The sequence below is a fragment of the Mobula birostris genome, chromosome 13 (assembly GCF_030028105.1).
Source record: "Mobula birostris isolate sMobBir1 chromosome 13, sMobBir1.hap1, whole genome shotgun sequence".
In the NCBI taxonomy this organism is placed as follows: domain Eukaryota; kingdom Metazoa; phylum Chordata; class Chondrichthyes; order Myliobatiformes; family Myliobatidae; genus Mobula; species Mobula birostris.
This window is the reverse complement of record NC_092382.1, coordinates 2710664-2734701: the sequence shown is the minus strand read 5'-3', so window position 1 is coordinate 2734701 and position 24038 is coordinate 2710664. Positions and strand designations below refer to the sequence as shown.

Below are 24038 nucleotides of genomic sequence, written 5' to 3'. Positions count from 1 at the left end.
TGAACCCTCCGAGGAATTGAGCATATATAAAAAACCTATGGGGTACGTAACAGCATACTCTAGGGGAAGAGATGGGGAAATACATATGCCAACTAACCAAAATTTTCCAAGCATTACATTCACAGGTACGACAGGCTTGCAAGGAAGGGAACTACCCCGCAGAGAGGAGTGACTATCCCACCATAGAACCTGGGGATTTTGTCCTGATGAAGAACTGGGATCGAGGGAATCTCAGACCTCGGTGGAGAGGACCACATCAGGAGTTACTGACCACTCCCACGGCTGTGAAACTGAAGGGGCAATCTCGGTGGATACATTGAACAGACACCAAATTTGTTACTGACGGAACTGAGTAGAAGGACTCTCTCGGACAAAAGGAAAATGTATTGGCTGATAGTGGTGTTTGTGTTCATGTCTTTGAGAGGGCTCACCCCAGCATCCGGGGGCCCCCATGTTAACATCTTTCTGTCTCTCTGTCACATCTAAGCCAAACAGGTGGAACTAGGGGTCTGCTGGGTTTGTACTGAAATTCTCCAGCATGGTAAAACTACGATTCCAATGTCAGTAATCCCGCTCAACCAGAGTGAGGAACTCTCAGCCACGGCTTTCATAAACAACACCCGGGGAAGAGGGGTGAGGAGCTATGTTCTAGTCAGAGATGACTGTGGCTGTCAGTGTTTTGAGGGATGCTATCTCAGGCCCCCACCAAACGGAACTTCCTATACTGGGAAACATGCATCCTGGCCATACTTGCAGGTGCCCAGCATTGCAGAGGAATAACTGAGACCAAGCGATTTTGGATGATTGCTTTTCTCTCCTATGAAGTAGCCAGGAATTCACGAGAGATAATCAATTTGGCTACAGCACTTGAGGAGCTGGCCACAATACTGCAGGGGCCCTGACAGAAACACAGGCCCAAGTAACAGAAATATCCACTGAAATGACTGCAATCCGGCACACAGTCCTACAGAATTGTATGGCTTCAGATTTTATCCCAGCTGAGAAAGGGTGAACCTGTGCTATTATTGACACAGAATGCTACACCTATATCCCTGATGAGTCTACTAACATTACATCCCTCTCCGAGCACACTGCCGAGGAGACTGCAGCATTAAGAAAGTTGGACAGGATTTACATGGGGTCACCAAAGGGTCAAAATGATGGTCTTCGAAGGCCTGTTCACTCATATGTGGAGCATGATATTGCATTATGGCCTAATAGTTCTACATGTCATTGTTATAATTACTGTTGTACGCTGTTATTACCCACTGATATGTCAATGCTGTACTCGGTTGCTTTCTCTGTGAAAAATTACTGCTTTGTTGATCATGTAATGATCAAAAGGAGGGAATGATAAAGTATATAAAAGGGTTAACACGTTGTTAAACGATAGCAGCCTGTTTTTCTGAAAGAAACTGCTGATGGTCAACAGATGTGCTGAGCCACGCTGAGCCATATTTCTTCTTGAGGGTATCTAGCTAGGGTTTCAGGATGCTTATCTCCCTGTGCACTCATGCACAGAGATAGGACAGATTCAGTCTGTTCTGTGTGTGTAAGCCATTATGACTATTTTGTAATTTGTCTTTAGCAAATAACTTTGACTCCAGCCTGTCTTGTGTGGGGGGTATCTGGACGGATATATCTGTGGTGTAAGGGAAATTGTTAGTCAGTTAGTGGATTGGGCAGGAACAGTCATGGACTGTTCCTGTTTGAGCGAATAACTGAATAGCCCCGGGTGCTTGGAATAAAGAGTTTGTACTTATACGATCTCTGAGTGACTTTATCCGGATTCGACTTCCACAGACTGGGAGTGGTTTTAAAGGGCTGGGCTGCTGGAAGCACATTACCAGACCTGGAGTGATTGCAACTGGGTCTGACAGAGGCATAACTGGCTCTTCTGGGAACATTCAGTCTCACCCCAACTATTTCCTACCATCCTTTGTACAAGTATGCAACGTCTAAAAGACCAGTGTTTGAGTAAATGAGACTCACCAAACTTTCCCCTGACTGAATCACTGGATTCTCCGAGTCAGATGGGTCCTCTCCAGCTGATGCTCTCAACCCTCGGGCTGATTCTCTTGTTGCTGTTCCCTGATCTTCAGTAGTGGTTTGCTTCCAGTTGGGGTTTTTCTTCCAATAAATCTCTCACCGCAGGTCTAACTTTAACGTGAAAGATAATGAAGCACAATAACCATAAAAAGGAGAAAAAAACATTTCTGTTTAATGTTACTAAGAACAAAACTCACTAAAATTTAAACATTGAAGGCAGATATAATGATCTCAGTGAACAATCTATTATTGTCCTTCACACGTCACAAAACAATGTGGGATAAGAACAACCCATCATTCAGTCATGGTAAGACATAAGACACAGGAACAGAATTAGGTGAGTCGATCCATCTGGTCTGCCTCACCACTCAACCATAGCTGAATTTTATTCCAACACCATATTCCTGCCTTCCTCCTGTAACCCCGAAGTTACTTAGCAATCATGAATATATTAATCTCTGTCAAAAATATACCCGAATGGCAGCCTCAACCAAAATCTGTGGCAACAAATCCTACAGATCGGACATCCTTCGGCCAAAACATTTTTCTCATGTCAGTTTTAAAGGGAAGCATCTTTATTCTGAGACTGTGCTGTCACATCACAGACTCTCCGTCTAATGGAAACATCCTCTCCATGTCCACTGTATCCAGGCTTTTCAGCTTTCAAGAGGTTTACTTGACCATACATCCCTCCACCACCCCAACTGTCCCTCTGAACTACATCCAGCACAGGCCCAGAACCATGAAATTCTCCTCATACATAATGCCGATCATTCCTCAGATTATTCTTGTAAATCTTGTTTGCAACAACTGTACAAACACATTTCCAGGAATAATAGACAAATTGGTACCAGGATAATTTAGGGGGAAATGTTGTGCTTTCTTTACTGTTTTACTGTTACATACCTTGTGGGCATCTTGTGACTGTCTTATGACCATGAAGTAATGGAGTATCTTGTGAGCATGATGTAATTGCGTTGTGATGGTGGGGTCAAGTAATTTTCCTGCCAGTGTGAGGTCATGTGATGACCTGTTCCAACAGGTATACATGGGGAAACCCCTGTTGTTACGGAGTTAGTTCATCAGTTTTGGTTCGTCAGTTAGTTTTGCTGCGTAATCATCTCATGACGTAGTTTTGTTTCAAAGCAAAGTTTTACTCTCTATTTTAAGGTAAAACCGTTGTTCTGGCAGTTTCGCCAATCGCTGCCAGGTTTTGTTTGTTTACCTTTGCAGTCTAGTGTCGGAGAGTGAAGACCTTTACCAAACTACAGGAACCTGAAGGATTGAGTAAAGGTTGTGTCATTTGGCGGTTTCATAAAAGATCGACCTTATTGAATCTTCGTTCAGAATTAGTGATCTGCATCTGAGATAACCCCTGCAAGCTTGGGAAAGGTTTGTGCAGTGTTCAGCATCCAGAAAAAGGTCAGTTCCTTTAATCCGTTTTATTTCCTTTGACATGAATCCTTTGGACAGAATCAGCAGTAACGTCACATCTTTGAAGAAATCCGTTTCCAGAGAAGTCTCTCCTTATTGACTGCGTAAATCACTTGGACTTTCAAATTTACCACTTTAAGACTGTGTTTGAATTTACCTCTTTAAGAACTGTTCCAGAGTTTGGCTGTTTGTTAAATTGCCATATAGCAGTTAACTTCCGGTTAAGTTAGTCGTTAGTTTACTTTTCACTATTGTTGAGCAGAGTTTAATAAATATTTCAGTTTGTTTGTTAAAACCTGACTCAATTCTATATTCATAGTTGCCGACCACGTAACACTACGATCACAAAACAAGCCATTTCCGTTTCCAAGTGAAACCAGGTTTATTTCAGGAAATATAAACCAGTCCAGGGTGAATGTAATAAAAGGAAACTGGAATTACCAGAAACACTCAGCAGGTAAGGAACAGCTGTGGGGACAGGAACACATTTTACAATTCAGGTTAATAATGTTTCATCAGAATGACTTCAAACATTTTCAGTTTTTAGTGCCAATCTCCAGCAACTTGAGATTCTGTCTGATTTCCACTGAGTGACAGACAGGGGGGATTTCCAAACACAGTTTGAACACCAAACTCATGGGTCTATTTCTACTGCTGTAAACACAGAATAGTCCATTTACTTATAGCCTCTCCTCAGATTAGCAGTCATTGCTTCCAAAGGAACTCCAGAAATAAACATCTGATCCCAGACCAGAAATACTCGCTCAACACCTCATAAACCCAAGCAGCTCGATCCCCGGGTCCATTTTACCTGGAGCAAAAACTGTGATACCCCAGGATCCAACCTCACACAGCTGAACCTGCCACTCACTGACCCTGAAAATCTCACACATCACCCCCGCAACTCAGACTGGGTAGTGCATTCTGGGATTTCCACACAACCAATGTCCAGCTGCTCGAAATTTCTGCTTCATTGCAGAAGGACGACCATCCTGCCCCATCTGTAGAAGCACTAACCAAAGGCAAAACCGAAACAGCGACAGTTCCATATGCCTGGAATGTAGATCACAGGACTCTCCCAGTACTCTTTGCTGACAGGAAAATGCTGCAGTGTGTCAGCCAGTCACAGTTCAAAAACCAGCATCTCCACACCAATGCACAACACAACTAGTACCTGATGACCCCCTGGCATTCCAGCTAACAAAAACTGATTCTGGAAATAACTCAGCAAGGCCAAAGGTGCAAAAGAACACTTCACAATAACAAGGGTTAGAAGAAAAATTGCTGATATACAACATTGAGGAGGTGGGACACAGGGTGACCGAGGTTGACCCAGATGGTTGATGTATATCGCTGAAGCGGGACAGTGGGGTGGGGTTAGGAGACTGGACAGAGGTTGAACAAGATGGGCAGGGATGAGCACATGGAACCAGGTGGGAGAAGGGATCAAAGACAATCATTGATGGTCCTCCAGCAAGACACAGATACTGAATTAATAGTACATACTACTGTATAAAAGATCCTAAAATGACAAAGTTAGAACAAACAACAAGAAATTTGCCATATATACTTTGACCCTCACCAAATTTTTATCAACACACCACAGAAAGTTTCTCATCCGGACACTTCACATGTTTCCATGGTAACTGCTCCGCCCGTGACTGTGATGAACTCCAGAGACCTTTGGATACAGATCAGCACATCACAGAAACTATTCTGCCCCCTAGACTTCCCAGTCCCTCGGTAAAGCAGGCAGTGAAATCAAAGATCCCCACAACCTGGGACGTTCTCCTTTCTCACCCACCCCAATCGGGGAGAAGTCTACAGCCGAAAGCTGAGGGACAAATGCGAGGGGCCTCAGGAAGCGAGGCGAGTTGGGGGAAGTTAACGCGACTCAGTGGCCAACATTAGATTTCCCCAACACAACGTAGAGGAAACGTAGAACATAGAATAGTACAGCACATTACAGGCCCTTCGGCCCACAATGTTGTGCCGACCCTCAAACCCTGCCTCCCATATAACCCCCCACCTTAAATTCCTCCATATACCTGTCTAGTACCCTCTTAAACTTCACTGGTGTATCTGCCTCCACCACTGACTCAGGCAGTGCATTCCACGCACCAACCACTCTCTGAGTAAAAAACCTTCATCTAATATCCCCCTTGAACTTCCCACCCGTTACCTTAAAGCCATGTCCTCTTGTATTGAGCAGTGGTGCCCTGGCTATCCACTCTACCTATTCCTCTTATTATCTTCTACACCTCTATCATGTCTCCTTTCATCCTCCTTCTTTCCAAAGAGTAAAGCCCTAGCTCCCTTAATATCCGATCATAATCCATACTCTCTAAACCAGGCAGCATCATGGTAAATCTCCTCTGTACCCTTTCCAATGCTTCCACATCCTTCCTATAGTGAGGTGACCAGAACCGGACACAATACTCCAAGTGTGGCCTAACCAGAGTTTTACAGAGCTGCATCATTACATTGCGATTCTTAAACTCTATCCCTTGACTTATGAAAGCTAACATCCCATAAGCTTTCTTAACTACCCTATCCACCTGTGAGGCAACTTTCAGGGATCTGTGGACATGTAACCCCAGATCTCTCTGCTCCTCCACACTACCAAGTATCCTACCACTTACTTTGTACTCTGCATTGCAGTTTGTCCTTCCAGAGTGTACCACCTCACACTTCTCCGGGTTGAACTCCATCTGCCACTTCTCAGCCCACTTCTGCATCCTATCAATGTCTCTCTGCAATCTTTGACAATCCTCTACACTATCTACAACACCACCAACCTTTGTGTTACCGGCAAACTTGCCAACCCACCCTTCTACCCCCACACCCATGTCATTAATAAAAATCATGAAAAGTAGAGATCCCTGAACAGACCCTTGTGGGACACCACTAGACACAACCCTTCAGTCCGAATGTACTCCCTCCACCACGACCCTCTGCCTTCTGCAGGCAAGCCAATTCTGAATCCACCTGGCCAAACTTCCCTGCATCCCATGCCTTCTAACCTTCTGAATAAGCCTACCGTGTGGAACCTTGTCAAATGCCTTACTAAAATCCATGTAGATCACATCCACTGCACTACCCTCATCTATATGCCTTGACACCTCCTCAAAGAACTCTATCAGGCTTGTTAGACACGATCTGCACTTCACAAAGCCATGCTGACTGTCCCTGATCAGACCATGATTCTTGAAATGCCCAGGGATCCTATCTCTAAGAATCTTTTCCAACAGCTTTCCCACCACAGATTTAAGGCTCACTGGTCTATAATTACCCGGACTATCCCTACTACCTTTTTTGAACAATGGGACAACATCCGCCTCCCTTCAATCCACCGGTACCATTCCTGTGGACAACGAGGACATAAAGATCCTAGCCAGAGGCTCAGCAATCTCTTCCCTCACCTCGTGCAGCAGCCTGGGAAATATTCTGTCAGGCCCCAGGGACTTACCCATCCTAATGTATTCTAACAACTCCAACACTTCCTCTCCCTTAATATCAACATGCTCCAGAACATCAACCTCACTCATATTGTCCTCACCATCATCAAGTTCCCTCTCATTGGTGAATACCGAAGAGAAGTATTCATTGAGGACCTCACTCACTTCCACAGCCTCCAGGCACATCTTCCCACCTTTATCTCTAATCGGTCCTACCTTCACTCCTGACATCCTTTTGTTCTTCACATAATTGAAGAATGCCTTGGGATTTTCCTTTAACCTACTCGCCAAGGCGTTCTCAGGCCCCCTTCTTGCTCTTCTCAGCCCCTTCTTAAGCTCCTTTCTTGCTTCCCTATATTCCTCAATAGACCCATCTGATCCTTGCTTCCCAAACCTCATGTATGCTGCCTTCTTCCACCTGACTAGATTTTCCACCTCACTTGTCACCCATGGTTCCTTCACCCTACCATTCTTTATCTTCCTCACCAGGACAGATTTATTCCTAACATCCTGCAAGAGATCTCTAAACATCGACCACATGTCCATAGTACATTTCTCTGCAAAAACATCACCCCAATTCACACCCACAGGTGTGAGCTTTATAGCCTCATAACTTGCCCTTCCCCAATTAAAAATTTTCCTGTCCTCTCTGATGGTATCCTTTTCCATGATAATGCTAAAGGCCAGGGAGCGGTGGTCACTGTCCCCTAGATGCTCATCCACTGGGAGATCTGTGACCTGACCCGGTTCATTACCTAGTACTAGATCTAGTATGGCATTCCCCCTAGTCGGCCTGTCCACATACTGTGACAGGAATCCGTCCTGGACATACTTAACAAACTCTGCCCCATCTGAACCCTTGGAACTAATCAGGTGCCAATCAATATTGGGGAAGTTAAAGTCACCCATGATAACAACCCTGTTATTTTTGCACCTTTCCAGAATCTGCCTCCCAATCTGCTCCTCTGCATCTCTGCTGCTACCAGGGGGTCCCGGAGAATCGCCACCCATCGGGGACTGTGAGCACACACCACGTGATCTTGCGTCACAAAGCGGAGGGCGGGGCTAAATAGCCTCACGTGACCTGCTGACGGGACTTCCGTTTCAATTCTGCGGAAATAGACAGCCTGGGCTCCTGGTTTGGGCCGTTCAATGCAGATTAAGTGAAGTCGCCACGTTTCTGACGAGCCCAGATAACTGGGTACTAAATGAGTAATTGGCCCGCCGTTCAGGGCTGACGGCCAACATCAGATCTCCCCGCTCGGGATCGGTCTCAATACTCACCGATGGGAAAGTGATATCTTCGGCCCGCAGACAGTGATCCCGACCCCCGGCTCCCCGACCTGGGAGGCGATCGTCCCTTCCCGATCCCGCAGACAACTCGCTTCAGCACTGAGCGGAAAGGCAAACACCGTCCGTCTGGCGACAGTGAGCATGCGCGGAGAGATTATTGCGTCATCCGGAGGGCGGGGCCTCGGGAACAGACGCGCTGCTGCTGCCCGTCTGCGGTTAAATGGGCGGGGCGAACAGGATCACGTGACCGGTGGGTCCCCACAACCCAGGGAGAGACTCCAGCGACCCGCCCGTCACTCTGTGTTATGTACCGGCAGCGATAGAGCACAAACTCAGTCTGTATTAGTATAAACTAATATCTGTATTAGTATAGAGACAATTAAACAAACTACTCTTCTAAACAGAAGTTAACAGTGTTATGCGTTTGTGGCTGCAAAAATGTCAAGTTTAGGAACAGTTCTGAAAGTTTCAAGATGGCAAGTTTCAGTTTTCCACGGAATGGGGAAATTTGTAAATCCACATTAAAATGCAACGAGGAAGTAATCACAAAGAATTTCACAGGTTCCGCGCTGGGAAAACGAAATACAAATCACAGAAGATTTTCAGTCGTCGAGCCGTATTCCAAAATCCACGAAGGTGACAGTGACAGGAATATGCTTTAGAACAAGTGGTCGCTGCACAACACCCGAATCCATGCAAGGGTTAACGAAAGTGGTCGCCACAGAAATACTACAACAATCCACGTATGGATCAAAACAGTGACAGTCACTGCGTGCCGCTCCTTCACCCAGTCCTTTTGGGCATGGGAAAGGTATCAAACTGTTACCCATTACTTTAGCAAACTACAGCTTGTAGTCCGCTGGCCCTCTGTGTGTGTCTGTCTCTCTCTCTCTCTCAGCTCCAGCAGTCAGTGTACTGACGTCATACTCCCGCCTCCTGCAGGCTCACCCACAGCAAAATGAAACCTCTGATCTCGTAACACTTGCCCCTCACATCTCCTCTCACCCTAAATGTATTAGACATTTCAACCCCCAGGAAAAATATGTCATCTGTCCGCTCTATCTATTCCTCTTGTAATCTTATAAACGTTCATCCAGTCTCACCCCAGCCTGTGCCGCTCTGGAGAGAACAACTCAAGTTTGTCCAGCCTCTCGTTACAGCTCTCTTAACCACCGGATCAATCTGTGCAGTCTCTTTCAGGGAGCTGTGAACTTGGATCCAAATCCCTCTGCTCATCGACACTGTTCAGGGACTTTCATTCAACAGTGTACTGTCTCTTTACATTTAACAGTGTACTGTCCCTCTACATTCAACCTACCGAGCTGCCAAGGTGATCATCACTAATCAAATCTCACTGAGTTTTCTCAGGTCCTGTTGAATTTATTGCCAAGTGCACCAGTGCGGGAAGGTACAGGGACAGAGAAACACTGACTTCTGGCAGCATCACAGACAAGTAATTGAGATAATCTATAAATATGTTTTGTCCTGATCAATATTGAAATGTGCATTTTGTGTCAATAACAGACGTGGAGATGTTGAATTTGGTCCCTGTCTCCATTCCTCCTGTCGTCCACAACCAGCTCCTTTGTTTTTGTCACCATGAGGCTGAGGTTGTTTTCCTGACACCACTGTGTCGGGGTGATGACTTCTTCTCTGTAGGCTGCCTCGTTATTATTTGTGATTCGGCCAACCAGTGTAGTGTTGTCAGCAAATTTACTCAGCAGATTGGAGCTGTGGGTGGTGACACAGTCATGGGTGCACAGTGAGTAAAGGAAGGGGCCAAGGAGACAACCCTGTGGGGTGCGTGTGCTAAGGGTCAGAGAGACAGAGGTGAGGGAGCCCACTCTTACCACCTGGGGGCCATCTGACAGGAAGCCCAGGATCCAGCTGCACAAGGCAGGGTGAAGGCCGAGGTCTCTAAGCTTCTTGTCGATACTTCACGTCTTCGGATGGCTAAAGCTCTGCCCATGACTGCAAGGAACTGCAGAGAACTTTGGTCTCATCTGGAAACATCGTAGAAACAAGCCTCCCCTCTATGGACACTTCCTGCACTTCCCCTGCCTCGGGAAAGCAGGCCGTGTACTCAAAGATGCCCACAACTTTGGACATTATTGCTGCAAACCCAATCCCCCATTGGGGAAGACATAGAAAAGCCTTAAAGTGCGTACCACCAGGCTCATGGACAGCTTCCTGTCTGCGGTTGTCAGCCAAATTAATGGTCTCCAGTCCAATAGAATGAACTCGACCTCACAATGTAACTCGACGTGACCCTGCCCCATATGTCTATCTGCACTGCACTTTCTCTGCAGCCATAATGCTTTGTTACAGTTATTGTTTTGTCGTATATCAGCTCAATGTACTGTTGTAATGTATCAATCTGTGTGGATGGTACGTCAGGCAAGATTTTCATTGTAGCTCAGTACGTGATAAGAATAAGCAAATTCCCCATTTTAATTGTGTGGAAATATTAGACAGACTAAGCTTCTGCTTTGAAACCACAGAGGGCAACTTAACTGTTGTCATTTCTGAGGAAAGCAAATAAGTAGAAAAGGCTTCAATCTCGCATTACGATCTGCGGTAACCGGGATCAGGTGACCGGTGGTGGGTCTCCCAGACCAATTATCAGAATCAGGTTTAATAGCACCGGCAGATATCATGTAATTTGTTGTCTCTGCGGCAGCAATAGAACCTAATTCATAACAATAGATTTTAACCATTGTGATTTAAAATAAGAATATACATATTAAATAGTTAAATTATATAAGTAGTACAACATAAACATTTTAAGAATGTAATACTGTAAACTATTTTAATTGTGTGGAACTATTTGACTGACTGGGTTGTTGCTTTGGAAATTCTGGAGTGAAGCTGAATGAAACTGGACACATTTATGAGAAGCTCAGATAAATAGAAAAGGCTAAATTCTCACATAAATGGGTCATATAGTCAGAAACATTGGCTGCACTTCAGCAGGTAAAAACAGTGGAATGAGGCCTAGTCCCAGGCCTCGGCCCAGCGGTTATGGTCTGAGGCCTGGGACTAGGAGAGAGTAAGCATTCGGCATGGACTAGAAGGGCCGAGATGGCCTGTTTCCATGCTGTAATTGTTATGTGGTTATATGGAAACATGCTGAAAATATTGCCGAAAAAAAATCATTGTCCATCCCCAACAAGAGGATGTGACAGATCCGGATCTCACTGCCTTGTCGGAACGGGCGAAAGACGAAGCTACATGGACACGTAGAGCAGTGAATTACAGATGCTGTAGATCTGTGGAAAAGCGTGAACAGGAAATGGGATCACATGATTCGTGGAGTGTCTCCCATCTGAACCGGTGACTCTGCTCCTCGCCCCTCACACACTGTCTGACCCACATCATTCCATATTTACACCAGATACGTATTTACTTTTTCCCTCCAAATCATCCCTGTCCCTTTCCCTCCACCCCAAGGTCACAGAGTCACAGGCTCGATTCCCATCCCCATCCAACACACAATTCAGACCCAAACTGGAAATGTGCAGTTTTCATTTAAATCTGTCCATGTTTATAAACACTAATTTCTATTCAGATTCCTCCAGCCTCACTGGACAGGACCACTGAAACATCAAGTGAGAAACAGCAGGAGGTGGCCATTCAGCCCCTCCAACCATCAACAAGATGGTGGCTGCTCTCCCATCTCAGCCACATGTTTCCGCCCGATCCTCATTTCCTCGATCCGTTCGGTCTCCACACATCTGCCGGCCTCTGTTTTATGTGAGGATGATCACTGAGTCTTCACCGGCCTCTGTGGTGGGGATTTACAGACATTCACCACCCTCGGAGTGGAGACATATCCCCTCATCTCAGTCCCGGACAGTCCACCCCCTTTTTCAGAGACTGGGATCCCTGGTTCAGCCGGGAATGATGTTGTGAATTTCAATGTGTTCACCTCTCAGTCCTCGATTCTCCAAATGAAAGGGTTATCACATTTGATCTTTCTTCATATGATGACCCCACCACTCCAGGGATCAGTCTGGTGAATCTTCATTGCACTCTCTATAACAAATACTCTCTAACCTCTTTGTTAATCCTCTATGGAATTAATTTCCATCTCCTGCAGCCCCGTGTTGCCCCAACCACTCACCTCCCACCCCCGTCACTATTTCCACCTTCCCACCTCCCCCTCACCTGGACCCACCTCTCACTCCCCAGCTCTTGCCCCATCCCCACCCCTCACCTCTTTTCTCGGACTATTTCCCGTCCACTCTCAGTCCAGAGGGAGGGTCTCGGCCCGAAATGTTGACGGTCCATTTCCCTCCACAGATGCTGCCCGACCCACTGAGTTCCTCCGGCAGTTTGTTCTTTGGTCTGTGTGACCCGTGTTAGTGTGGGGAGCGGGATTTTACACCATATTCCCGGTACAGTCTCAACAAAACACAAATAATTGTCACTTTGCCCGGACCATTGGCCCCGCTTGCAGGGCAACAGTCTGCCGGTGTTTGCCCCCCAATGTGGTGAATCGCCACCACCGTGGGCTCAGACATTTCCACAGATGAGCCCCTCCTGTCCCCACCGGGACAAACATCCTGTCCGCCCCCTCTCTCACCGTCTTCATCCTCTCCCTCCCCGGGGAACCGGCATCAAACCGACGGGCCAAGCGGTCTCCTCCTACCTCTCAGCGACACATCAGACTCCGGCCGCAGGAGACGCTTCACAAACGCCCCAACTGCCCTCGGAGGGAAATGGAAATAAATCAGAAAGCGGACATTTACTTTGACGGTTGTCCCGCCGTGACGGAAAGTCCGGGAGACGGTGTCATCGGGGGTAACGCCCTCTCGGGTCGTCCGCCTCCGCTATTGGCTGGAAGCAGTAATTGACACTGCTTCGTACCAATGGGAATAGCGCAGCGCGTGACTTCTCTGTTGACAGCGGTGGGGGAGGGGCTGGTCACGTGATCAGTAGCCCAGCCGTTAAACCGACCAAGCTCGAGCTCACCAGCGCGCGGGGCACAAAAGGCCCCGGATGATCGGTTGAGGTGAGAAGGGGTCTCCGGGTTGGGGGTCTCACCGGGCGGCGTTTTCAACACCGACTTCGGGTAGTTGCTGTGACTCCGGACTCCGTGACCCGCAATCCCGGGACAGTCCTGCTCTCTTCCCTCTCTCTCAGCCCCACCATCCGTACACGGGCCCCGGGGAGCTTCCGGCTGATGAGGGAATGGGAACCGATGGGTCTCTCAGACAGAGCTGAGCTCCAGCTGTCTAAATGCAAGGATCGGGAACTCGGAGAAAGGGAACAAAATCTTTTACATCAGCTGTTGTGAAAATCACCTTTGTTCTGCCTCCAGTCACAAACAAGAGAAAATCTGCAGATGCTGGAAATCCGAGCAACACACACAAATTGCTGGAGGAACTCAGCATTAGTACTCTTTTCCATAGATGCTGCCTGGCCTGCTGAGTTCCCCCAGCATTTTGTGTCTGTTGCTTGTTCCACCCCCTCTTGTTCTGGACTTTCTACCCGTGAGAACATGTTTTGTCCCACTCTCTCTGGGTACATAATGATATCAAACACCTTTGTCCAGGGCAACAAGTAGCTTTCACATCACAAATGTGCCAGACTCCAATGAGACAGACTACTGCCCTTCCCTTCATATTCATTGGCATAGCCATCACTGAGTTCACCACCGTCAGTCACCTGGGGGAGGGTTCAGGGGAAATATTTATGTACAATACAGAAACTGGTGTTACCTGTGTGTATTGTGGTGATGCAAAAGTTGCTGGAGAATTTACAAGTGGGAAGAAGTGGAGTGATATTTGGAATTCTGACTTTTTAAAGTGTCATTTAGCAAGAGAAACACATATGGACAATGTGCAAAAGCTCTGGTGGGAAAATCCTTTATTACCCGTTACAGGCCTGCTACATAAATTGTGTGAGAGTGTAGATGAACTCGATCGAACCCAGAGGAGATCAAAGTTCTTACTGACAGTGATTTGCTGGCTGTTGAAATAAATACCTCGCTATATAAAATTCATTGTGCACATGTCACTGGTTAAAAGAATGCACAGTATAAGCTTTATGTGCACACTGGTCATTACAAATTAGAGGGGACATTGGTGGGAAGGTGGGGAGACCTCCAGTGTCCCTGATGCCCTCACCTACTAGATGTGCATCCAGCTGCAGCTTGTAACCCTGCACTTTAAGGAGTTGGAACTTGAAATGGATGAATTCTGGATCATCCAGGAGTTGGAGAAGGTGACAGATATGACATGAAGAGAGGTGAGTTACACCCAAGGTGCAGGACACAGGAAACTGGGTGAGAGTCAGGAAGGGGAATGAGGTTAAATAGCCATCGCAGAGTACTCTTGCTGCCATCCCACGCAACAGCAGGTGGACCACTTTAGAAACTGTTGGGGGGATTACCTGGCAGAGGAAAGTCAAAGGGCTGATAGGGGATTCGGTATTTAGCGGAACAGAACAAGAGGGGACTGATATCCTAGTGGTAATGCTTCTAGTGTGGGGTGAGGGGTGATGAGGTTAAAATAAGTTGTAGGGGGAATGGGAACCAGAATGACAGAACAGATAGTGGAGAGATTGAATTGAATTGACTTTATTACATACATTCTTCCTATACATGAGGAGTAGAAATCTTTGTTACTTTTACGTCTAAATGTGCAATGTGTAATTTATAGTAATATATAATAAATAGTTTGTACATAGGACAGTCAATATAACATAGAAATGCAATTGTATCAGCATGAATTAATCAGTCTGATGGCCTGGTGGAAGATGATGTCCCGGAGCCTGTTGGTCCTTTTGCTGTGGTACCGTTTCCTGGATGGTAGCAGCAGGAACAGTTTGTGGTTGTGGTGAATTGCGTCCCCAATATCCTTCGGGCCCTTTTACACACCTGTCTCTGTAAATGTCCTGAATAGTGGGAAGTTCACATCTACAGATGTGCTGGGCTATCTGCACCACTCTCTGCAGGTTCCTGTGATTAAAGGAAGTACAGTTCCCATACCAGGCAGTGATGCAGCCAGTCAGGATGCTCTCAATTGTGTCCCAGTAGAAAGTTCTTAGGATTTGGGGCCTTATCCCAAACTTCTTCAACCGTCTGAGGTGAAAGAGGTGCTGTTGTGCTCGTTTCACAACACAGCCAGTATGTACAGACCATGTGAGATCCTCGGTGATGTTTATGCTGAGGAACTTAAAGCTGTTCACCCTCTCAACCCCAGATCCATTGATGTCAATAGGGGTTAGCCTGTCTCCATTCCTCCTGTCATCCACAATCAGCTCCTTTGTTTTTGTGACAATGAGCGAGAGGTTGTTTTCTTGACACCAGTCAGATGTTGTTCAGACCTCAGATAGAGTCAGCAATCAAATGGTTGAGCATGGTGCGATGAATGTGCTGAGCTGTGTATATCACAATGCAAGAAGCATCGCAGGAAAGCCAGATGAGCGCAGGACAGGGAATTATGATATTGTAGCCATTATTGGGACTTGGTTGCACCGAACAGTCTGAGGGATTTAGAGGAACCAATTTGTAGAGAGATGGCAGACCATGCCAAGAAACAAAGGTTGATTCAGTAAGTGATTTTATCTTTCCATATATTGACTGGGACTCCCATACTGTAAAAGGACTAGATGGGGTAGAGTTTGTCAAATGTGCCCTTAATCAGTAATTAGAATTCCTGATGTAGAAGTGTTCAGTAAGCTGTTAGGAAATGATCCAGGGCTGGTGACAGAAATTAGTGATCATAATCCCATGAGATTCAAAGTAAGTATGGGAAAAGAGAGGTCTGGACCATGGGTTGAGGTTCTAAATTGGAGAAAGGTCAATTTTGATGGTATCAGAAAGGATCTGACAAGTGTGGTTTGGGACAGGCTGTTTTCTGGCAAAGGAGTACTTGGTAAGTGGGAGGCCTTCAGAAGTGAAGTTTTGAGGGTGTCTAGTTTGTATATGCCTGCCAAAATAAAAGTTGAAAGGTAACTGATGCAGGGAACCTTGGTTTTCAAGAGATATTGAGGCCCCGGATATTTTGTTCCCCTAAATGCCTGAGACTGTTGGGTGCCACCAAGACTCATTAATGACTACAATGTCATAATTCCACACCCTATGCTCAGCTGACTTTTTTTTACTCATCTTCTGTTGGTTTCTAAAAGCTTCCTAATAGTTTTTGCTCCTTTGTTTGCCCTCTCTTTGGCTTTTATGTTGGCTTTGGCTTCTCATTTCATCCACAGTTGTGTCCTCCTGCCTTTCCAATGCTTCCACTTCTTTGGGATGTATCGATCACTCAGCTCCTGAATTGCTCCCAGAAGCTCCAGCCATTGCTGCTCCATTGTCACTCCTACCTTTTCCCTTCCAGACAAGTTTGGCCAGCTTCTCTGTCATAGAAACATGGAGGACTTCCGTACAGAAACAGGCTATTTGGCCCATCTAGTTAATGCCGAAAAAACATTTAATCTATAACGCAACTATCTGCACCGGGACCATCGCCCTCCATACCCCTGTCATCCAGGCTCCCATCCAAACTTCTCTTATTTGTGAAAAAGAGCTCATATTCACCACTTGTGCTGACATCTCATTCCATACTCTCACGAGCTTTTCCACATGTTCCCATTAAATTTTCACCTTCCCTACGTACCCATGACCTCTGGTTGTCATCCCACCCAATCTCAGTGGAAAAAGCTGTTTGCACTTACCCTATCTATACCCTTATAATTTTGTATACTTCCAACAAATCCTAAAAGCAATGTATAATTCCCTAGTTCATGATTAGAGCCTTTTTGAGGTGTATAAGATGATGAGGGGCATTGATCACGTAGATAGCCAGAGGCTTTTCCCCAGGGTTGAAATGGCTAACATGAGGGAGCATAGTTTTAAGGTGCTTGGAAATAGATACTGGGAGATGTCAGGGGTAAGTTTTATTACACAGAGAGTGGTGGGTGCGTGGAATGCACTGCCAGCAGTGGTGGTCGAGGCAGATACAAGATGGTCTATTAACAGCCTCTTTGATAGGTACATGGAGCTTAGCAAAATAGAGGTCTATGTACTGGGGAAATCTAGGCAGTTTCCAGAGTAAGTTACATGGTTGGCAGAATATTGTGGGCTGAATGGCCTAGAATATGCTGTAGATTTCTATGTTCTATGTTGAACAGCGAAATAACTTTGGCTATCCTACAATCCTCTGATAATCCCCTGTCACTAAGGATGATTTAATTATCTCTGCTAGGGCCCCGACAATTTTTGCACTTGCCTCCCATAGGGTTTGAGGGAGCACCTTATCATGCCCTGGAGATTTCTCCAGCCTAATCTGCCTCAGGATGGCAAACATCTCCTATTCTTTAATCCGTACAGGGTCCACGGTTTTAATGCCGCTTTTCCACACTCCCACAGACCCTGTGTCCATCTCCTGAGTAAATGGGATGAAAAATATATTTGAGATCTCCCCCATCTGCTTTGCTTCCACACGTGGATTGCAATTCTGGTCTTCCAGAGGACCAACTTTATGCCTTGCAATCCTTTTGCTCTTAAGCTATTTCCAGAATCCCTGAGGATGATCCTTCATCTTTTCTGTGAGGGGAATCTCATGCTTTCTTTTAGCCGTCCTGATTTACTTCTTATGTGTTCTCTTGCATTTCTTATACTCCATAAGAACCTACCTGCCTATCCCTGTTCTGCAACTCCATTTTGTGCTTCACCAAGGTCTCAATATCTCTTGAAAACCAAGATTCTCTACAGTTTCTATCTTTACCTTTTATTCTGACAGGCACATACCCGCCTTGTACTTTCAAAATTTTGCTTTGAAGGCCTCCCATTTACCAAGCGCACCTTTTCCATAAAGCAGCCTGTCCCAGTCCACAGTTGCCAGATCCTAGTATCTAAATTCCAGGTGTTGATCCATGCCCTGAACACATCCGCCTTTCCTACGCTGCTCCTTGTATTGAAATATACAGGGCTCAGCATATTCACTGCACCATGCTCAACTTTTTCATTCCTGACTTTGTCTGAGGTCTGAACAACAACTGTCTCCACAACCCTTCCACTATCTGTTCTGTTATTCAGGCTCCCATTCCCCCTGCAACTTTAGTTTAACCCCCCTTACCCCCACCTCCCACCATGCAGCTCTATCAGCCCTTTGTGCTTCATCTCCCAGATCAATAAAAAAGAGGTGCATACCAGGTACAGGCAGATAGGAACAAATGGGATACTTATGAGATACAGGAAATTCAAGTGAACACTTATGAAGGAAATAAAAGAAGGCATGAGGTTGCCCCAACGGACAAGGTGAAGGAGAATCCTCGGGGATTCTGCAGATATGTTCAGAGCAGAAAGATTGCAAAGGAATAAATTAATCCTCTGGAAGATCAGAATGGTAATCCATATGAGGAGACTAAATAGATGTGGGAGATTTTTTTCTGCATCAGAATTTACTCAGGAGATGGACACAGAGTCTATAGAAGTGAGGCAAAGCAGCATCAACTTCATGGACCCTGTACAGATTACAGAGGTGGAGGTGTTTGCTGTCTTAGGGCAAATTAGCGTGGATAAATCCCCAGGGCCTGACAAGTTGTTCCCTGGGACTCTGTGGCAGACAGGTGCAGAAATTGTCGGGGCCCAAGCACAGATATTTAAATAATCGTTTGTGACAGGTGAGGTACTGGAGGATTGGAGAACAGCCAATGTTGTTCCGCTGTTCAAGAAAGGCTCTAAAAATAAACTAGAAATTATACGTTGGTGAGCCCATCAGTAGTGGGAAAGTTATTGGAATGTGTGTGCAGGAGCCAGATATAGAAGTATTTGGATTGATGTGGACTGATTAAGGATAGGCAGCATGGCTTTGTGCACGGTAGGTCATGTCTCACCAATCTTATAGAGTCTCTCGAGGGAGTTATCAGGAAAGTGGATGAAGGCAAGGCAGTGGATGTTGTCTACATGGACTTTAGCAAAAGCACTTGACAAAGTCTCATATGGGAGGCTGGTCAAGAAGGTTTAGTCACTCAGCATTCAAGATGAGATAGTAAATTGGATGAGTCACTGTCTTTGGGAGAAGCCAGTGTGTGGCAGTAGATGGTTGCCTCTCTGACCAGAGGCCTGTGACTAGTGGTGTGCCACAGGGATCAGAGCTGGATCTGTTGTTCTTTGTCGTCTGTATCAGTAATCTGAATGTTAACATGGTTAGCTGGATCAGCAAATTTGTGGATGACACCAAGATTGGGGTGTAGTGGTCAGCGAGGAAGACTGTCATGGCTTGCAGTGCAATCTGGATCAGCTAGAATAATGGGTTAAGAAATGCAAAATGGAATTTAATGGAGACAAGTGTGAGGTGTTGCATTTTGATAGGACCTGGGTCTTACACAGGGAATGGTCGGGCACTGAGGGGTGCTGTAGAAGAAAGGGATCTGGGAATACATGTCCATAATTCACTGAAAGTGGTGTCACAGTTAAATAGGGACGGAAAGAAAGATTTTGTCATATTGGCCTTCATGAACCAAAGTACTGAGTACAGGAGATGGATGTTATGTTCACACTGCACAAGACATTGGTGAGGTCTAATTTGGAGTATTGTGTGCAGTTTTGGTCACCAACATGCAGGAAAGATGTAAAAGAGATTAAGAGAGTTCAGAAAAAATTCACAAGGATGTTGCCAGGTCTGGAGGACTTGGGTTATAAGGAAGGATTGAACAGGTCAGGACTTTATTCCTTGGAACATAGAAGATTGAGGGAAGATTTGATAGAGGAGTACCACTATTATGAGGGGTATAGATAGGGTAAATGCAAGCTGGCTTTTACTACTGAGATGGGGTGGGACGACAATCACACCATGAGTGTGGCCATGGGTTAAGGGTGAAAGGTGAAACGTTAAGGGGAACATGAGGGGAAACTTCTTCACACAGACAGTCATCTGGGTGTGGAATGAGCAGCCAGCACAAGTGGTGCATGCGAGCTCAATTTCAACATTTTAGAGGTTTGTAGAGGTTTGCACAGGTACCTGGATGGTAGGGGTATGGGAGTGGGTGGTTTAAATAGTTCAGCACAACCCAGATGGCCCAAAGGGCCTGTTTCTGTGTTGTAATTTTCGATGACTGTGACAAGAACCTGAAATAATACAAAAATTCACTCTAAGTTCTTTTAACAGCTGTGCAGACCAACCATTCATCTCAGCAGGAGTTTTTTATATGGCGTTAAAACTGTGGCATTTTAAGTTAATAATACATAAAAGAAAATCCCAGATGCACGTCAAGAAAGACAATTTGCCTGATACTGTTTCAGTTACTGTGGGGCCAGGCACCCATGCTGCTCAGCAGGAACAGGGAGTAATACCAATGGAGCGAGTCAAACTGAGCCAAGGAACAAATTGGAGACGGCAGAAATGCCCCATTCTGATAGAGACAGGAAGAGCATCAGGGAATTGATGGTCATTCCAGATACCAGCACTGTGACCAGTCAGAAGATGATTTCTCTGTCCAACTTGGGTTGAACCTCAGTGTAACAGTGTGATACCAGATCAAACCTTGGCAACTCAAGCAATCTCATCTGAAATGTCCTACACCCACTGATGGATTTTGTAAATCTTTTTACAGGTTAAAAACGAGAAGGAATTTGTCTCCAGGAATCTCAAACACGACACGCCAGTTTTGCTGTCTCTGTCTAGACATTTAAGAAGTGGAACAAGGGATTCAATCGACCATCCTTCCTGCTCAGACAGTGGGGAGGGATTCACTTGATCATCTGACAGACTGGCACACCGTCATTTTATACAGGAAAAAGGCTGTTCACCTGTTCAAACAGTGGGAATGGATTCACTCGGTCATCTCAATTGAAAGTACATCAGCAAGTTCACACTGGGCAAGGCCTTTCACCTGTTCTGTGTGTGAGAAAGGATTCAGTCAGTCGTCTCACCTGTGGACATACCAGTCAGTTCACACTGGGCAGGGGCTGGTCATCTGCTGAATTTCTGGGTAAGGATTCACTTAGTCATCTAACCTAATGTCTCACCAGCGAGTTCACACCGGGGAGTGGACGTTCACCTGCTCAGACTCTGGGAAGGGATTCACTCAGTCATCCCATCTATGGAGACACCAGCAAGTTCACACTGGGAAGAAGCCGTTTACCTGCTCAGAATGTGGGAAGAGATTCGCTCGGTCATCGCACCTACAGAGTCATCAGCGAGTTCACACTGGGGAGAAGCCATTCACCTGCTCTGAATGTGGGAAAGGATTCACTCAGTCATCCCACCTACTGGCACACCAGTCAGTTCACACAGGAGATTGGCCATTCACCTGCTCAGACTGTGGGAAGGGATTCACTCACTCATCCAAACTACAGAGACATCAACAAGTTCACACTGGGGAGAAGCCGTTCTCTTGTTCAGAATGTGGGAACAGACTCACTCAGTCATCCAACCTACAGAGACATCAGCGAGTTCACACCGGGGAGAAACCGTTCACCTGCTCAGTCTGTGGGAAGAGGTTCACTCCGTCATCTCACCTACAGAGTCATCAGCGAGTTCACACTGGGGAGAGGCCATTCACCTGCTCCGAATGTGGGAAAGGATTCACTCAGTCATCCCACCTACAGAGTCATCAGCGAGTTCACACCAGGGAGAAGCCGTTCACCTGCTCTGTCTGTGGGAAGAGATTCACTCAGTTATCCCACCTACAGACACATCAGCAAGATCACACTGGGGCGAAGCCGTTCACCTGCTCAGTATGTGGGAAAGGATTCACTCAGTCATCCACCCTACTGGTACATCAGCGAGTTCACACAGGAGAGAGGCCATTCACCTGCTCAGTCTGTGGGAAGGGATTCACTCAGTTATCCCACCTGCAGAGACATCAGCAAGATCACACTGGGGCGAAGCCGTTCACCTGCTCAGTATGTGGGAAAGGATTCACTCAGTCATCCCACCTACTGGCACACCAGTCAGTTCACACTGGGGAGTGGCCATTCAGCTGCTCAGAATGTGGGAAAGGATTCAGTCAGTCATCCCACCTACTGGCACACCAGTCAGTTCACACTGGGGAGAAGCCGTTCACCTGCTCAGACTCTGGGAAGGGATTCACTCAGTCATCCAACCTACGGAGACACCAGCAAATTCACACTGGGAAGAAGTCGTTTACCTGCTCAGTCTGTGAGAAGAGATTCACTCACTCTTCCACCCTACTGGCACATCAGCGAGTTCACACTGGGGAGAAACCGTTCACCTGCTCAGTCTGTGGGAAGAGATTCACTCGGTCATCGCACCTACAGAGTCATCAGCAAGTTCACACTGGGGAGAAGCCATTCACCTGCTCCGAATGTGGGAAAGAATTCACTCAGTCATCCCACCTACTGGCACACCAGTCAGTTCACACAGGAGATTGGCCATTCACCTGCTCAGACTGTGGGAAGGGATTCACTCATTCATCCGAACTACAGAGACATCAACAAGTTCACACTGGGGAGAAGCCATTCTCTTGTTCAGAATGTGGGAACAGATTCACTCGGTCATCCAACCTACAGAGACATCAGCGAGTTCACACTGGGGAGAGGCTGTTCACCTGCTCAGACTGTGGGAAGAAGTTCACTCGGTCATCTCACCTACAGAGTCATCAGCGAGTTCACACTGGGGAGAAGCCATTCACCTGCTCCAAATGTGGGAAAGGATTCACTCAGTCATCCAACCTACAGAGTCATCAGCAAGTTCACACCGGGGAGAAGCCGTTCACCTGCTCTGTCTGTGGGAAGAGATTCACTCAGTTATCCTCCCTACAGAGCCACCAGCAAGTTCACACTGGGGAAAAGCCATTCACCTGCTCAGTCTGTGGGAAAGGATTCACTCAGTCATCCAACCTACAGAGACATCAACGAGTTCACACTAGGGAGAAGCCGTTCAACTGCTCAGTCTGTGGGAAGAGATTCACTCAGTTATCCTCCCTACAGAGTCATCAGCGAGTTCACACTGGGGAGAAGCCGTTCACCTGCTGCAAATGTGGGAAAGGATTCACTCAGTCATCCAACCTACAGAGACATCAACGAGTTCACACTAGGGAGAAGCCGTTCAACTGCTCAGAATGTGAGAAAGGATTCACTTGATCATCCACCCTACTGGTACATCAGCGAGTTCACACAGGAGAGAGGCCATTCACCTTCTCAGTCTGTGGGAAGGGATTCACTCAGTCATCCAACCTGCAGAGACATCAGCAAGATCACACTGGGGCGAAGCCGTTCACCTGCTCAGAATGTGGGAAAGGATTCATTCAGTCATCCCAACTACTGGCACACCAGTCAGTTCACAATGGGGAGTGGCCGTTGTTATGAATCCCTAGGTTTCATTTTCTGTGGACTGTCATTTTGAGAGAGAGAGAGAGAGAGAGATTAAGAAGGTGAATCAGTCTGACTTTCAGCTTGTTTACATCGCTCACAGCTTGTTTAGTTTTATCCGAGGACACAGACACTCAGAGTCAGACGGAGATGAAGGAGGATAAATGGAAAGATCGAAACAAGGAAACTAGTGGCCAAGGGTCACTGTTTCGAACTTTCCTCTGCCCACAAGGCTGGGTTAATCATCGATTCAGCATACATCGAATGTGTGGTTGTCACCTCATTTGATCCACAGGAGTGGATCGAATTTGGGGTATCCTGTGAAGACCACTTATGTGTTAACCCTTGCCTGGGTGTGGTGTGGAAATTCACTTGAAGACGATACCCCTTGTGAAAAGTCACTTTTGGTGATAATTTGTATGTGGATTTGGAACGACGACAGATAAAATCTACAGCGACTGTTCTCTCGTTTTACCACCATGGATGCTGTGGAATTCAACGTTATTGCCTTCTCTCGACATTTA

At 46.3% G+C, this 24038-nt stretch overlaps 2 protein-coding genes across 2 annotated transcripts in view; one reads left to right on the top strand and one right to left on the bottom strand.

Moving 5' to 3' along the window:
• The window catches only part of LOC140208225 (uncharacterized), an 18179-nt gene extending 9808 nt beyond the window's left edge, over window positions 1-8371 (bottom strand). The window contains exons 1-2 of the mRNA XM_072276743.1: window positions 8226-8371; window positions 1993-2160 (exon numbers count right to left, since the gene is read on the bottom strand). The gene's annotated coding sequence lies outside the window, so the exon portion shown is untranslated. The remainder of the gene's footprint in view (window positions 1-1992; window positions 2161-8225) is intronic.
• Window positions 8038-24038, top strand: LOC140208226 (uncharacterized). The gene is made up of 2 exons (XM_072276744.1): window positions 8038-9045; window positions 20793-24038. The coding sequence occupies exon 2, from the start codon at window positions 21199-21201 to the stop codon at window positions 23284-23286; it is 2088 nt and encodes a 695-aa protein (XP_072132845.1). The 5' UTR covers window positions 8038-9045; window positions 20793-21198; the 3' UTR covers window positions 23287-24038.